The 16,793-nt window shown below is 40.2% G+C and overlaps 1 protein-coding gene across 3 annotated transcripts in view; it reads right to left on the bottom strand.

The window, feature by feature from the left end:
- Nucleotides 1–16,793, bottom strand: part of GPR107 (G protein-coupled receptor 107) — a 72,487-nt gene that overhangs the window by 37,720 nt on the left and 17,974 nt on the right. For all 3 annotated transcript variants that reach the window (XM_019510669.1, XM_019510666.1, XM_019510668.1), the window contains exons 2-11: nucleotides 11,334–11,459; nucleotides 10,117–10,167; nucleotides 9,762–9,850; nucleotides 8,564–8,718; nucleotides 6,736–6,770; nucleotides 6,149–6,205; nucleotides 5,235–5,345; nucleotides 4,360–4,493; nucleotides 2,801–2,876; nucleotides 1,460–1,533 (exon numbers count right to left, since the gene is read on the bottom strand). In XM_019510669.1, the coding sequence (XP_019366214.1) occupies nucleotides 1,460–1,533; nucleotides 2,801–2,876; nucleotides 4,360–4,493; nucleotides 5,235–5,345; nucleotides 6,149–6,205; nucleotides 6,736–6,770; nucleotides 8,564–8,718; nucleotides 9,762–9,850; nucleotides 10,117–10,167; nucleotides 11,334–11,459 (908 nt within the window). The remainder of the gene's footprint in view (nucleotides 1–1,459; nucleotides 1,534–2,800; nucleotides 2,877–4,359; nucleotides 4,494–5,234; nucleotides 5,346–6,148; nucleotides 6,206–6,735; nucleotides 6,771–8,563; nucleotides 8,719–9,761; nucleotides 9,851–10,116; nucleotides 10,168–11,333; nucleotides 11,460–16,793) is intronic.

Genomic DNA, 16,793 nt, shown 5'->3' with positions numbered 1-16,793 from the left:
CCCCCCACATCTTAGTGTCATCAGCAAACTTGAACAGGGTGCTTTGCACCCCCTCGTCCAAATCACTGATGAAGATATTGAACAGTGCAGGCCCAAGGACCGAGCCCTGTGGGACCCCACTTCCCACGTCCTTCCAGGTCGAGAAGGACCCATCCGCTACCACCCTCTGGGTGCGACTCTCTAACCAGTTGGCAACCCATTGGACTGTATGGGTGTCTGCGCCACAGTCCCCCAGCTTCCTAATGAAAATGGGGTGAGAGACAGTGTCAAAAGCCTTCCTGAAGTCCAGGAAAACTATATCCACTGCCACCCCTGCATCCAGTGATTTAGTGACCTGGTCGTAAAAGGCCACCAGGTTGGTCTGACTTAAGCTGCTAGAGGATGAAAACTCAGTAAGATGGCTTACACTATTCTAATCAATTGATCTGTTACTGAAAGAGAGGAAATTTCAGATTTCTGGTAGTTTTCAAAATAATTAGAGCTCTGACATAAGTGTCACATTAGTACCCTATCAAATTAAAGCAGACAGACTCATTAACATTAAGATACAGTTCCCTCTAAAATTGCTACCATCAGTTCAATGATAATTTACAAAAAACAATCTGATAGTGGGGGAAACGTATATGACTACTTTGTTAGCAGTTCTAACACAAATAAAATGTACAAAAGCAGGGAAGGGCAGTAAACAAGTTAAGGTTCTCGGCTGGCTCCTTTCACGCATATCATTTTGCCAGGAAATTTAAGCTAGAACTAATTTCATATAGTCTTTCCAGATTAAAATTTTACAATCAGTTTCAGAACAAGAATTTTCATCATTAAGTGCATACTGCATCATTTTCTCAAACCTAGCACCAACTTACATTATAGCATCAAATAGGTCACACACCTAATAATAGTTACTAGGGATTGTCCTGTGCAAAAAGATTCCTGACAGTCCCTCTCTTTGAAGTCCAGAACAGCAACTGTCATGAGCCAAATGTTCTTACCTCTTTCAAACCAGGACTAGAAGTGAGAAGCAAATTATTCATTTCACTTTGCTTCTTTTGTAGCATTCCACACCCCCCGGTAAAGACTGGAACCATTTGTGTGAAGTCCCAGACAGACAATACTGTAGTTTACATTTGAAATGCTGCCTTATTTTTAAGTGTTAAAAATCACTTTAGTGTTCTTCAGAACTGGATGGGTTCAGCTCCAGAGCTTGGCAACTGAAAATAAGTGAATTTATTTGGGCTGTGCCATATTGAACTCACTTGACTTAAAGATCCTGCAGGAGGACCTGAACAGAAAAATCCCCAGTTTAATTAGAAGTAGCAACACAACACAGACCTAAAGGAAAAAATTAACTTGTAATACAGACACAAGTAAGGCTTTACTGGAGGTATGTTACAGCAACTGCTCACAAGACAATTCTTACTCAAGTGAACACGAGGACTCTGTTGTCAGCCTCTAGCATACTTACAAGTGTGTGATGTAATAGACAACAGCCCAGCCTTCGATGGGAAATCCCTGAGAGGAGATGTAGTGGTAGTCAATCTAGAAGCAAAAGGGTACAAGATGTCACTTCATAAATCTCCTTCAGCAGAATCTCAACCCCTACTAGAACACGCATTTCATTTGCAATGGCCATTTCAACTTGACTAGAATGCTAACAGCAATTTGTGCAGGATTCACATCTGTGGTATCCCCCTGAAGGATACTACAGATGGGCTGCCAATTTGTACAGGTTTTAGACTAACCTAGTAAAACTAATCTAGATGGTGCCCATTTGTCACATCCAGCCCTTGCCTATATTTAACAAAACCGCTTGCATTTGAGATACTTGGCATTTTACTAGTTACTACAGTTAAATTGCATTAACCTAATAGAGACTTTTCTTGCCTTGCCTGGAGTTGAACTACTTGAACCTAGTGCCAGAGACATTAGGTGTTTGTCCTCATTAATAAGATCCTTCCAACAGGAAGGCAACATCCAAACAGAGTTCTTTGTATTACTAGGATTTTAAAGATATTCCACGACTTAAGACTTCTAATTTTAGATCTGCTATGACAAATTGAGATACAAATATGGATTTCTAGAGAAATGGTCCTGAAGAATGTATATAAAACCAAGAAATTCAAGTTCGCCTGTCAATGTTTACACCACAGCCATGAAGCTAAAGAAGTCCTTTGGCCTAAAATTCCAAAACAGACACAGATGGCTGAAGCTTTAGAATTCACGGAATTTGCTCTACCCTAGCTTATTGTCACATCACATTGGGCTGTGATCATCAGTTCTATTATAAATCAAGCTTTATTAGGACTTGATGGAAAACCCAGACTTCCACAAAAGTGGACTGATTCATTAGGCAGCACTCTTCACTTGCAGAGCCTTTAAAGTATACACATCTGTGCCAGGCTGACAGCTCTGCCAATTATGATTTTGAAGTTCCCAAAGAACCATTTTCAAGAACAATTACATTAGTTATATGCCCTGATTAAATTTAACTTCTTTAAGATGTTTAATTGACAGAATCTATATTCACTGCCCTTCTAAGGAACACTGCATTGCAGTATTAGTACAGGACTTTTAGGTTGCAACTCTGAACATGTGCATTTCAGTGGTGAGAGAAATGAGCCCTATATAAACAGTTTGGGAAGTGCTTTGAAATCTCTCATTAGGAAAGGCAATATAAATATACATGCTCCGTTTCCTCTGATACAACTTACCCTGGCTCATTTGTTCCATTTCCCACATACTTCTCTTCCACTTCCCCATCATCCATTCCTGCCCCACAAACTCCAAGAGGACATATTATACATACCGCATGGAACACTAAAGACAGAGACTTTGTAAAAGGGAGAGCTGCCATTAGCCAGTGAATCTTAAACACATCATTCCTGTCAAAAGGAGACAAAATGGCATGAAGTAAGAGCTCCTACAGGAATGTTAAGGAAACATCCATTTGAGAACAGTATCCTATATAAACCCCAAGAACTGCTACACCCTGACATTACTATTTAAGTTAAAATTATGGCACGATTTTATTTATTCTGAAGTTAAGCAATAGTCTACAGAGCCCTTTAACTGGATAGTTTCAATATTTATATGCAGTATGTACTTCTGCAGCAATACCATCTTAAATAGAGCCCTTGAATAAGGATCAGAATTAACTTTAAGAAATTTAAGTTAGCTTACACAGATCCCCAACACATGCAGCCATTTATATCTGGTAGAGAGCTATAATTTGCCATCCTCATGGACCCCATGGGAAAGACGTAGCTGAAACAATGGCTATGAAACAGACACTCTGTTTCACTAATACCAAGTGTAGTTTCATTGTGCATCTGGTCTAGCAGGCGCACAAGCCTTAACCCAACAAGCCTGCTCCAAGTGGTGGGCATCATGTATTATTCACATGTCTAACAAATTTAGTTCTTTTCATTTTGAAGCCATTAAATTGCTAATTATCCACATTATATCCCTAAAAGAATTAGCAAATCATTATCTTCACACTGCAGCATTGCAAGCTGAGGCTGAGAAGCAAAGTGCCTCTGCCAGTTTCACTAAGCAAGTCACTGAAAAACCAAGAAGCTTAAAACTTCTAATTATATTCCTGAACCTGTATTCTAACCATCAGCACATGCCTCAAATAAGGAAGCTTTGGACCTTTTACTTATGAACAGGGATCCTGGTTTTCTCTGTTTAAAAATCACAAATTTTCCAACTAAAAACCTCACTAATTCTCTGATTTAAAAAACCCCAAAAATCTGTGTTTTTCTTCTTTAAATAGAAAATCCAAGTTTTTTCACAGCAAATGGAAAACCCGGATCCCTGCTCATGACCACCATTACAAGATCTAATTATTCTCTCTCCTTCATAATGACAGGTTTTTTGTTAACCCACACACAGCCAAAGGATTTAACCACAAGGATAGTGGATATGCATTTCAGATCTGCGGCAAATAATACATTAAAATAAAGAATAAGCCTTTTAGATTCCACTCCTCCTTCAGTATTATGGCTACTTCCTCACTTTTGGAATTTTAGAACCTGAAGCGTGACCTCTAGAGAATGGTTTAGCTAAAGGATATCCTCCTCAAGTTGTTCTTTCAAAAAAAAAAAAAAAAAAAAAGCTCCAATTAGCAAGTCAAAGGGCCATTAGGAATCCCCCCCACAAACTCATATTTATCTAGACGCTGTTGCACTCAAATGGGCAAGACTTTAAAACCACAAAGCTGTCTTATTGTAATACATAAAAGGCTGCATCAAGTGCATTTGGATGGAGTGCAGAGGAGGAAGAGGGGCAGGAAACAAAGCAAACAGTTTCTCAGTCTACCTTGTTCTTATTTGCCCTTGCACTGCAGAGAAGGAGTTTGTTTACCTGCGCTTACGGAGAACATGGATCCACACAGTCCCAGAAAGGAAGAAGAAGAGCGCCATAGAAATGTAAAGCTTTGGAAGTGGAATCTCATCTGCTGAGAGATAACTTTCAGGATTCTTTTCAGTGATCTCTATCTGAACGGATACAAAGAAATGATAGGGTCTATAGCTGAATGAGATTTTGATCACCACCATGAAGCTAATTATTGGAGTTTCTGATCACAGAGTACTAGTTTACAATTCATATTCCTAAAGTGGCATTGGCAACAGAAGTAAAGATTCTCTTGCCTCCTCCCCCTGCCATGATAAAGCTTTTCACCCTGAAGAATCCCAGAGCACTTTGCACGCAGGAATCACCTCACTGGTATGCAGCAGCTATATGTATAAGGTAGAGTCAGGAAGGTAGAGTATAAATTTCCTAAACCACTGTTTTGTACAAGGAGAGAACTTTAGAGTTTGAGCTCAACTGCAAGACCCCACCTGTTCAAACCACAATCCACAATTACATAAAGAAAAAAAGAGGTATTAACAGCAATTTTGAATGAATTATTGCCACAGCACATCACAGTTCTAAAGACTACACCCAACCCTCAAAGTTTTTATATTTTCATCTGCTTCTTCTGGCACTGAATTTCTTCCTGCTGTAACATACCTGATGTCACAGATACTTCCTTCAATGATGTCTGTGCTGAACAGTACAATCGAGGATTTTTTATTTATTTATTTATTTATTTATTTTTAAAGATGCTCCCTGCACATTCACCTGCTTTGAACCAAAAGCTGATGCTCCTATGCTGGAGTAGCATGTTTTCATCACTTGATGCTGTTAATTAAGTGAATGCATTAGCTCTCGTGTATGTTACAAGCAATACTCACATCAAGGCTAAACAGGAGCCGATCATTGGTCTGCATATCATTGCCAACACACTTGTAGAAATAAAGGTTGTAGAGACCTTCTTGGTCATCAGAGCTGATGCTAAAATTAAACTGAAAATAAGAACAGAGAGAATCAGCAGGTTTGTAAGAAAGAACAGAACTGCTCTGGTGTTAACACTCTCTATTGAAGCGTGAAACGTACTTGCAGTCATTTAGGGTCAGATCTCCCCTTTGCACAAAACTCACTGTATATCAGAAAGATACCATTAATAGTGTCAAAGTACTTCAGATGCATCAACAATGTACTAAGCTCCTTCATGATGTGCTCTTAAATTCAGACCCACCAACTAAAGGAATCAGTTTTACTTTACTTTTTCCTCATATGATACAACGTCACATAATGAATATTCAAAAGATTAGGGCAGAGAGACAGGATCAACCTTGAGGCTACATGAACTCATCCACCTCCCAAAACACCTTTTCCCACCAACAGTTGATAGCATTTAGTTTTTTAGACAAAAACAAGTCAAAAACAGCATTGAGGTTAGCCAAATGTGTTAATTTGGTCTCCCTTAACAACAGCTGCCACCTAAATTTTTTGTTACAAAGACAAACCATAGCTATTTTCATTAAAGTTCTCTATATTTTTAAGCCTCTAATTACACAGAGCAAGTTTTATTACCTTCTGCCTAGCAAATGAAATAGCATGGGAGACCCAGATCAGAAGAGCAAGTGCTGGTTTACAAAACCAGCTTCTACACCTACATCCCATAAAGAATGAACTTTCCAGATCCTACTCTTAAGAAAGCAGCACAAACAAGGTCTTGTAACAGAGCAGCAGACTTACATTTTTTAGCAAGAGAGAAAGATAGTCCTTTTACATTTTCAGAATGAGGTGCCGACTGAAAACATACCTGGAATGAAACCGTTCCTTTATCATTATGAATAGGGTGTACTTGTTCTATTATGTTCTGGTAGAAGAAGAATAGAGAGCCAGTTACAATTTTGTTTAAACAGATAAACATTGCAATGAATTATGTTATATACCATGTCTTTCTAAATGTGTAGATCAGGAGGTCCCAGTCCCCGGGCTGTGGCCCAGTACTGGGCCATGGCAGGTTGGCTGCCAGTCTGCAGTACAGCTGGCTGCCAAATTGGAAGTGGCTGCGGACCATCAAACTGCGGCTCCCCAGAACAGGGCAGAAAGGCAACGGCTCCTTCCACAGGGCCCGTGGCAGTGCAGGGTTTGGCGCACCTGCCTCCCTGTCTGGGGGGTGGGGGTATCTTTACCTGTCTTCCTGCCAGAAATTCCAGCCACAGTCAGCTGTGACTGCTGGGCCATGGCATAAAAAACTTTGGAAACCCCTGGTGTACATATTACATTGCTTCTATCCTACATCAGTCTAAAAACATTCTTATTTTTTACTACAACTTGTGTCTGGAAGATGGCCCACCCCTTTCCCTTTAGCTTATCCCAAAGGTCTACTAATGTTTCTCTTACCTGAGCTGCTGTTGTACTTCGTTTGAGCTTTTTGCCTAGAGAGAAAGAAGCAGAACAAATTCAGACACTGTTTGCGTTAAAACACTCTCACGTACTGCACTACTTTCTATTTCTGCCTGGCAAATATACTGATGACTTCTAGGCTCTCCTGCTGGTCTGCCTGTCAGTTCTCAAGTGGACTTTAATTGTAAGAGGAAAGTCTCCTCCTCAAGCACTTTTATTAATTCAGGACTGAAGCAGTGATGGATTTCCCACAGTCGCATACCTCCCAAGGAATACTACTCAAGGGGTCACAGTTTCAGCTGCAATGTCCCTAGACTACGTCCCAGTAAATGATCAGAAGTTACCCACTAGCCAGGGGCGGGCAATTATTTTGGGCGGAGGGCTGCTTACTGAGTTTTGGCAAGCAATTGAGGGCCAAATGATAGGCAGCCAGGGGCAGATAAATATTAATTTTCTAAATTTTTAGGAGCCCTGCAGACCGGATAGAATGGCCTGGCGGGCCGCATCCGGCCCACCCCTGTACTAGACCAAGGTTGAGGCCTTTCCCCCAACAAATGCAACTTCCATTTATAGTCTAGAGTTAACGGATATGCTTTGATGGAACATAACAGAGTCCTCAGTCCCACTTGAACAGAACGTATGAGCAACTTTACAGCAGCTGTGATTAGTAGAGTAAGAATTGGAAAAAAAAAAAATGGTAGAGTGAAGCTGAAGCTTGAGAATACTACAGCCAGGCAGCCACTTCAATCCACTAAGACTAGCCTTAAGCATTTTTTTCTTTTTTGCCTGCCCACAGACAGAATACCATAGGCTGTTTACAGGGAATCTCATCACAGCAGGTACTACCAGTTACAGCCACCACTGCTGGGAATCAACTCAGAGGCACATATAGCTTTAGTGCCTAAGAGTGGTTGCTGCTGCATTGCTAATGAGTGGCACAGACTAGGCATCTACTTAGTCCCAATGCTGTGAAAATGACATCATTGGATTCCAGAGGCACAATGTTCTGTTGAACAACACAGTCACAGGCTTAAGCACATAAATGATGCTGAGATGGGTAAGTGTAGAAGCTAGTGTGCCAAGTATTGCCTCAAAGGGGATATATGACTGGCAAATCAAATTAGAATTAGGTCCCATTAATTTCAAAGAGAAAGTTGAGCCCAGATTATACATTCTCATCAGAAAATGCATAGGAAGATCAAGACTGTGGCATATTTTTTTAATTCTTTGTGTGGGGTGAGGGGCAGGGAAGGGAAGTATGTTCACTACCTATACAGGACTACTGCTGAATCATCAAACCCTCCTACTTCATAAATTGAGAGTCAAAAGCAGCTCTCTCTTTTTACAAGAGCAATTTGACAGGATTTCCAGCTGCCCCATCCCTTGGGCCAAGCTTAAGGGAGACCCAGAATGTCAAAGGGGGCTCATTAACAACGACAAAACTAAGAAAGCAAGAAAGGGTCTCACATATACCGTGCTGATGTACAAAGCCTCAGAGTGGCCAATAAAGACCATTGCTTGACATCACTGTGGCAGAAACCAGATAGTCTGAATCGCAATAGCAAATACAAGGGGACAGAATTAATTAGCAGTTTCACCAGAGTTTGGACTCTACAGCAACATGTTTTCATCCATCAGATGAAAGATTCCAGCACCTTAACCAGAAAGGTTCCTACACAGGAACCTACAGCTAGCACTGGGGCCTGGCTGGACAACTACAGGATTAAGTGACTTTGTCATGGCCAATGGCTGCAAAGGGCTGCATGTGCATGGAATAGAAATGCTGGCAGTGGCAGCACAGCCTACTTTGTTTGGACAGGCTCACCTTGGTTTTCAGGATTCTGGCTGCTCTCTCCAACGGCATGCTCAGAGTCACTGGCTTGTTCTGAAGTCTTAGTAGCCTCAGAAGTATTCCCTTCTGGCGTGAAGAAAATTTTAGGCAACTGAGCAGCAGCTTCTGGAGAGAACCTTACTTTCACACTAAAACAAACAAGAGGGGTCTTGTATGTAAGACAGCAAATGGGACAGTCAGCAGCAGACTATTAGGCATAGTTGTGCACAGGAAAACAGACTGCCTAACACAGTAAAAAGAATGGATAAAGAAGCTGGGTGGCATTTGGACTAAAAGCAGGGAAGAGAGTAACATTCAACTCAGGGGACACACTCGAGACAACTACCCACTAAGATGGCTTTGAAGACAACTTCCTCTGAAACAGTAGCTCCTGAATTCTTTAAAACATATTAACAAATTTCCTGTGTTATTTAGAGTGAGCAGACCAAAGACTAACCCAAAACTGTTACCATGAGACATGAAGTGAACCCGCCAATAAAAGGGGCCCTGAAGAGTTACAGCAGGTGAACAGTGAAATAATTTCTTCAGTTTTGATAGTTTTAGATGTTACAACTAATAACAGTGAAGTCTTTCATACAGAATACAATTTTAATTTGAACAATTGTGGAGAGTGGGCAGCGGCACACGGAAACAGGGAAAGGAATACTTGCATTACAAGATACATTTGCTACAAGCATCTCAAAATATGTTATAAGTATTATGTCTTAACACCATGTTAGAAGTATCATGTCTTAACCATTCAGTAGTAGGTACATATCTGATTCATATAGAAAAGGGGCAACTGAAACAGGATTTTAAATAAAGTTAAGTGAGAACTGTTTTTTTTTTTATTGAGCAAGTGACAGCGTTGGGAATAGAACCTAAGAATCCAGGTTCTATTGCTTCTAACCATTAAAGCAATACTTTCTATTCAGGAGAGACAGTGGGGGGGAGGGGGGTTTAAGATAGTACTTGACAGTAGGACTGAAGCAGATCACAAAATGTTATCAGTTCCCCTTGGCTTCTCTAATGTCATGCATGCTTGCAGTAAAAATGGCAATACAGGCAGAATAGTTTTCCTATATTTTCCAGCTAGTGCTGACTTTGCTAGATTGATCTATAAGTGTGGAAAATAATATACAGAAATGAGAGACAGAGCACGCGCCGAAGTCTTTTTCTGAGTTTTACTCACACATCATTTTTGAGGTCGAGGAGTAGAAGAACAACAGAGACATCCTGCTCTGGTTTTTTTTTCAAGATACAGTAATCCACTTCTTCATCCTGACAACGCAAGAGCAAAACATCTCACATCTGCCCTCTTGTTAATACCAGAATCTTTAAGTGGCCTGTTGGGCTAAAAAAATTGGGACGAGACCTACTCAAAGGAGCAGATAAGGCCAGTCCATCACACCACCCATAGAGTAATTTAGATTAATGGGTAATCCTTCTCCATCAGTTCTTAGAATGCTGCTGACCATGGGAACAATTTTTAGAGAGTCTGATTAGTCTTCAGTCTATATACAGAACCTTCACCCCTTCAGTCTTACCAGGTAAGTGTAGAGTCCATCATTCTTCGTTCGGTCCAGAGTGAATCCCACCTAAAAACACAAGCATTTCAATGTCACTGTTGCATTAAATCCAAAGCTGAAATTCTTCAGCACCAAAAGTCAAATCACCAGATAGATGAAGACAGTACTTCCACCTAGCTTAGTTTATTTCGAGGCAGTTACATTTGAGGTCCAGGAGTAGAAGAACAGAGACACCGGGTTGCCTACGTTATTTGCCACATTGGGTACAGAACTTACTAATACAAATGGATTTGATGCTTCATCCAGCTAAACTAAGAAAGAAGGCTGTCAGCACCTACACTGTTTCAACTCAGCCAATTAATTCTAAACCAACCAACCAACTCAGCATCTCATTAGCTTCTTCAAATTGAGGCTACGGGGATCATTCATATTTTAATCCACTGTGAACTTTTTTTTACTACCTTTCAAAATCCTTTTGCTGAAGGACATCGTGTGACTTGGGTGTATAGAAAAATAAAAACAATAAGGAATTTTTTCCTTTTTTACCAGTCCCATTTTATATTTAACAAGGCTGCATCAATAGACATTGCATTAACAGCCCACCTTGCATCAACAGACATTGTAGTAACTGTAAGTTTCCTAAATATTAATCCATGCAATATTTAAAATGGTATAAGATACCAATGCAGTTTTCCTTCGCATTGGGAACTTATCAGTCCAGTACAGCAAACTATTTTGTGATGTTGTTTAAAAGAACAGTAGCTCTACTGAGAAAGCCATGGTGGAGAACTGTTTAGGAAACCATGAGATACCTACTTCCTAAATAGATCAATGGAGAGCAAGTGAGTTAGAGCACACCATAAAAGAAAAAAGGATGTTACGGTAACTTGCCAGGAGCAGAGACAGACCCATTTACTAGTATAACTCTACCAAGATATCCATACTGAAATGAATTAAATCCCAGTAGTGAGTAGCAGCCATTATAAGACCAAATTAAGACGTGAACCCTAATCAGAGTCAAGATATTGAATTAAAAGACTTTTTATACAAAGCAGAGTATAGGCATTAGCATAGAGTTTGGTCAATCCACAAGCAGCACACACTGAGCAGTTAAAGAGAAGTGACAGATTTCTCTTAAGAAAACTACTGGAGTGGGAGCTCCCACCCTTGTTTAATACTTGTTACTTCCATTAGCATTAAGGGGAAGGGTCTCATTATGCACACAAGTCACTTACTGCTAGGTTGTTTTTGTCTTCAAGGGCTTTAGGCCCTTTCAGTGAAAGACTGCTGACATTGACCTTCATTAAACCATCCTTGAAGAAGCCAAACGTGTTGAGGTGAACTCTCTGCCTCACATCATCCTGCAAGAGATGCAACTGTTAGCAACAATGCAGGTTTCTAATATACCAATGGGGGAAAAAAAAGAAGTTGGAGAAGAAGTGTGGGGGGGGGAAATCACAGCATCTCTATCAAGTGTTAACTCAAAATGAGTGATGGGTCATCCACTCAGAGGGGCCAAATACAAGTCAGCTTTAAATCAGAATCCTTATTTTTTCCATCAGTAATAGCCCAGCTGTATTCAAGACAAAGATTAAAAACAATCTGGAGATGGTATTGTTTTGGCACCACTGCCAAACTTAATATTGGTACAAAAGCAAAAGCTGTCAGTAAATCAAAACTGCTACTGTTTGAACACTAGCTGTTCTCTCTGAAAAGCAGCTGTCATTGCAGCAGATTAGAAAGGAACTAGTTTCCTCAAATTCACTTGCCTAGCCAAAGCCCAGCTCTCATTTAGATGCCTTATAAACATCACATTCTCCTGGCATCTCTCTCATGTTAAACAGGCCCAACGCTCAGATGATCAAACACCTGGGATGCTGGAGGATGTGGCACAGGCAGTTTTATAATTAAATCCTTTTCCTTTCAAATACTCTAAAGCCCCAACTTGTCACTGAGAAAGAAATTAATGAGAATACTATCTTTTCAGTGAGATGTAAAAGAAAAATATATATAAGTAATGAATACTGGGGCCATGCAGAATCCAAATACACTTTAAGAACAGAGGTGTTAGCTCTAATTAAAACAGCAAAATTCAGCCCCAGCTAGCTTGGTCCTGCATACATAAAGTCCACCTGGAATTTTATGTGGGGTGTTTGTGAGCCCCTAAGCCAAACTAATACTGATGCAATTCAGCTGTGGAAGAAGGGCCCTTGTTTATACTTTGCAGATGGAAAGATGGAAAGAACACTTAGGTGGCTAAGTACATCACCATTTTCAGATGACAGGCACTGAATGTTTAAGTATTATCTCTGGGGATGCCACATCATGGACAAAGAAGGTCACGACCCTACTATGTGTCATGGATGCATCTAGATTAACATGCACAATCTGGAGGTTCTTAGTCTTAGAAAACTATTGGGAACCAGAGGGAACTCAACAATAACAGAAAATAAAATAAAATGAAATAAAGGCTAATCAATGAGGAAGCTTTTGAAGTGCATTTTACTTGTTCAAGCTTTTGTGGAATGAAAACAGGACTACTTACTGGCATAATGAAGGGTGTGTGGACTAGGGAGTTTTTTCCTTGCTAAAGAAAAATCAACAGGTTGAAAGTGAGGCAAATTTCTGATAGTGTAATAATCAAAAATGTATTAGATTGTGGAATGTTCTTTCCTATTCAGGGAAGCACTATTCCTCAACAGTCTAAAACTAACCTGAAAAGGGCACTGGAGGAGTCAGCAGACCATACAGGAATTGCAAGAGGTTCTTTTCTCATACCCCACATCTTTAATTTCTATGAAACTTGTTTGAGATCTCAATTTAAAATACCTTATACATAACTACCACCACACACGCATACCCTTACACAAATAGGCAATAAAAAAGTAACCCAAACAGAATTAGGTTACCCTTGTAAATAGCCAGATGGTCCCTTCAATATTCTAAGGAAAAAAAATAGTGACACATGGTTCACAGCAGATGTTGTGTTTAACAGATTATTATACTTGTGTTCTCTCTTCAGCTTCTGGGTCATTTATACACTTGAAAGAAGAATCCAGATGGCTCTTTTGGTACCACGCTCAATACAAGCCTTAATCCAATATACTCAACCAATGCTGTTTATAATATACAGCCAAATAGCATATTGTGGATAAATATCTGCTGGGCATCAGTGGGGTGGGGGGGTAGGAAAGAGGACATTTTACAGGTATTTAATCTTACAGCGTTCCAAGCTCATGGGCTTGAAAGGACCTTCAGGGCCATCCAGTTCAACCCCACTTACGCATTCCAAGGTTCTTGACTTTGAAATGAAAGGTATTTGCTTGCAGCTCAAAAAGGTTGTTTGAAAAATTCAACTTAGACCAGTGGAGGCCAATCTTTTTAGCATGTGTACCGCTGAGCAAGCCCTACACACTTTCTGAGTGCCACTTCAATCTTGTTCCCTTGCCCAACCCATCACTCAGCTTTCTGCTCCCTGCCTTTCTGCTGCTCTACTTTCTACTCCCTGCCCATGTGCCACTGGGCTTTCTGCCCAACCTGCTACACAGAGGTTGCCCATGCCACAGGTTGACTATTTCTGACTTAAACTATGCTTAACCTGTACTGTGTTTTGGGGGTGTTGGTTGTAGCCACGTTGGTCTAAGGACATAGGTAGACAAGGTTCTTTGGGTAAACATGATAACTTTTATAAGACCAACTAAATAGTTGGACAAATTGTTCTTTGCAAGCTTTCAGATATAAAAAACTGCTAGGAAAAAGGGTGTTTGTACCCAAAAGCTTGCAAAGAACATTTTTCCAACTATTTAGTTGGCCTACTAAATGACATAATTTACCCAAATAACCTTGTCTGCCTATAACCTGTACTATGTCATCTAACACGCATTAAATGGGAGGGTCAAAATATTGACTATGGTAGGGACAAACAATTTTCTCCGACTTAACCAACTTCAAGTACTAACACAACTTACAAACCCAGTTAACAGGTTTGCAGGTTGAAGATCTCACACAATGTGTCACTGTGGCCTATCTGAAAACACTTGCAGACTACCCACACACTCGGTATGCATCAACAGTTTAAAGATACACAGATGTATTAATGTTTATCTTGCCTTCTCCAAAAGGATGAAGACTCACTGAACAAGTTCTCATTACCAATTATACATCATCTGATTTAAATGAGGCTGCTCAACTCTAAAACAAGGGCAGAATACAGTCTTGTATTTACAATTAAAACAAAACTATTAGGACTAGTAAGAAAAAAGGTGGCACATTGCATATTGTCAAATTCCAAGCAAAATCCAATGTTAAGTGGGCCACAGTGAAGGATTTGGAGCTCAGAGCTGCCACCATCCACCCATAATTCATAAAGTGGATGCAACAGGGTAGCCGGCAACTTTAATAATCATAGAGTTTAGAGCCAGCCAGCCCTTTATTTATTAGACCAGATGGTAAGCTGTTAACTGTTCCCTGTAAAAGGCTGACAGGGCCACAGGAAAGAGCTACAGAAGGTGACAGGCTCCTAATGTCAACTCCAAACACAGACACTGAAGGGATGAAGCCTCTAGAAGCAGCAGTGTCCAGGATGGGCCATAAAACTGTTCTGTATGATATCAAAATTTAGGCAAAATGTAAGAAGTACATAACTGTATCTTGCCAGAGATATGGGCATGCCTGAAGCCCCTGCCTAGTCTAGAAAACAGGCCAGGAGGGAGCTTATAATGATCTGGGAAAGTATTCAGTTGAACATTTGAATGCAACCTGGTTAAGAGACATGACATAAAAGGCTGCAGGTAAGAATAACTATCTAGAAAGCGTAACAGAGCAAATTACTAAAAATTTGGTCTCTTACAATGAATTAAACAGGGTAAAGTCCAAATATACAATGTGGAAAACATGTCAAGGAGGACAGGTTTGGTTGCCTCTTGGGGGCCAGTAAATGGCAATGATGCTAAAGGTAAGTTACACTGATTAATTTAACAGCTACTTAAACAACTGTTACATTAGGTCTGGGTTAACACCACATCACAAAACTACTATCCTACTTCGTGTACCAGAGAGTTTCCAGGGTTTTATGATGATGGTAAGCCAATTATTTCAGCCCTAATTTACATCAAAGTTGACCACCTGCTGAGACATATTAAGGCCTCATCTGGAGATATTTTTTACCCTGAAATAATTCAATAGAAGGCATGCAAGAGATATTTTAGTTCCTGATATTGTGCCAGCCAATTTACATAATATTTTGAAGACTTGTCAAAAACAATGATTTTTATCCATCTATGGTTCATTTAAAAAGTGCTGCTTGGTCCTTACAGAACAAGGCAAGTATGTTCCCAGACACTATTTAATAGTTGATGAAATGTATTTCATGATACAGAAAATTGGAAGTGCAAACAAACCTAAAGGGCTTCTCTGGAAATAGACTCTATACTTCAGTATTTCCATTAATGTGTTAATTTTCAAAACAGTTCTGGAAATAACTATTTCCATGTGTTCCAAACAATTAACCATGGATTTTCAGAGGGTTTCTACTCTACCAAAGATTCCACACGCATATACAGACAGGAAGTAGGAATGCCAAAGGAAAACTTTGCCGAAGGAAACTACTAAGGTAGATTAGCATTTCAATAATTAAAGCGTGTGCTTACCTTGAAAGATAGGACTGGCTTTGTAAGTTAAAACTGTTTTTAATGAGCCAGCCAAAAGAAAAGATACCATTTTCTAAAAACAGGAACCAAGATACCAATGCTTTCAACTAGAAAACTGAAGGCTCCAACAGCAGGAACTACTTTTCATCATAACACACTAGTTATTGAGACATCAGTATCTGGCTTTTCTAACAAGCTATGTGACAATGACTTGATTAAGGAAGTAGAACACCAAAATATCCAGAACAGTGGTCCTTATCTTGGCAAACAGCATAGGTGTAATTATAGGCATCATGAAGTTAAATAGTTGGTAGGAGCCAGGTGTTCACATAAGAGCTGGAAACCAGATTAATTATAAGTGGAAGGATTGTAAGTAGTCAACTTCCTCTGTAAACCCAAGCCTTCAAAGGGTGCTAAGCACTTCTATTTTTCTTTAACTTCATTTAGAAATCATTTCCATAATTCTCAATATTCCTGCCATGTTCTATCAGTATCCTTAACTTGCCCAGCATGAGAATCTGAGTGTGAAAACACAGGCAACTGAGCAGGCTCAGGAAGGAAACAATGTAATAGTTTGGAGTCTTACTGTCTGAAGAACAAATACTAAACATTAAACATCACAACACTCATGGTGCTCTGGTGTGGTGTCAGAGGACTGGAAGAGGGACAATGTGGTTCCCATCTTCAAAAAAGGGGAGGAAGGAGGACCTGGAAACCTATAGGCCAGTTAGTCTTACCTCGATCCTGGGCAAGCGTTTTGAGAGAATTATTCTGGCACATGTCCACGAGGGGCCAGTGAGGGAGATTATGCTTAGGGGCAACCAACACAGGATCATTGGCAGCAGGTCCTGTCAGACCAACCTGGTGGCCTTCTATGACCAGGTCACCAAATCCTTAGATGCAGGGGTAGCACTGGACTTAATCTTCCTGGACGTTAGGAAGGCCTTCGACACAGTCTCTCACCCCGTTCTCATTAAGAAACTGGAAGACTGTCATGTCGACACCTACACAGTCAGATGTGTCGCCAACTGGCTGGAGGGCCGCACC

Source organism: Gavialis gangeticus, unplaced genomic scaffold (assembly GCF_001723915.1).
Source record: "Gavialis gangeticus isolate Ggan-Ray unplaced genomic scaffold, GavGan_comp1, whole genome shotgun sequence".
Classification (NCBI taxonomy): domain Eukaryota; kingdom Metazoa; phylum Chordata; order Crocodylia; family Gavialidae; genus Gavialis; species Gavialis gangeticus.
The sequence above is the reverse complement of the archived record's forward strand: the minus strand, read 5'-3'. Positions and strand labels throughout refer to the sequence as shown.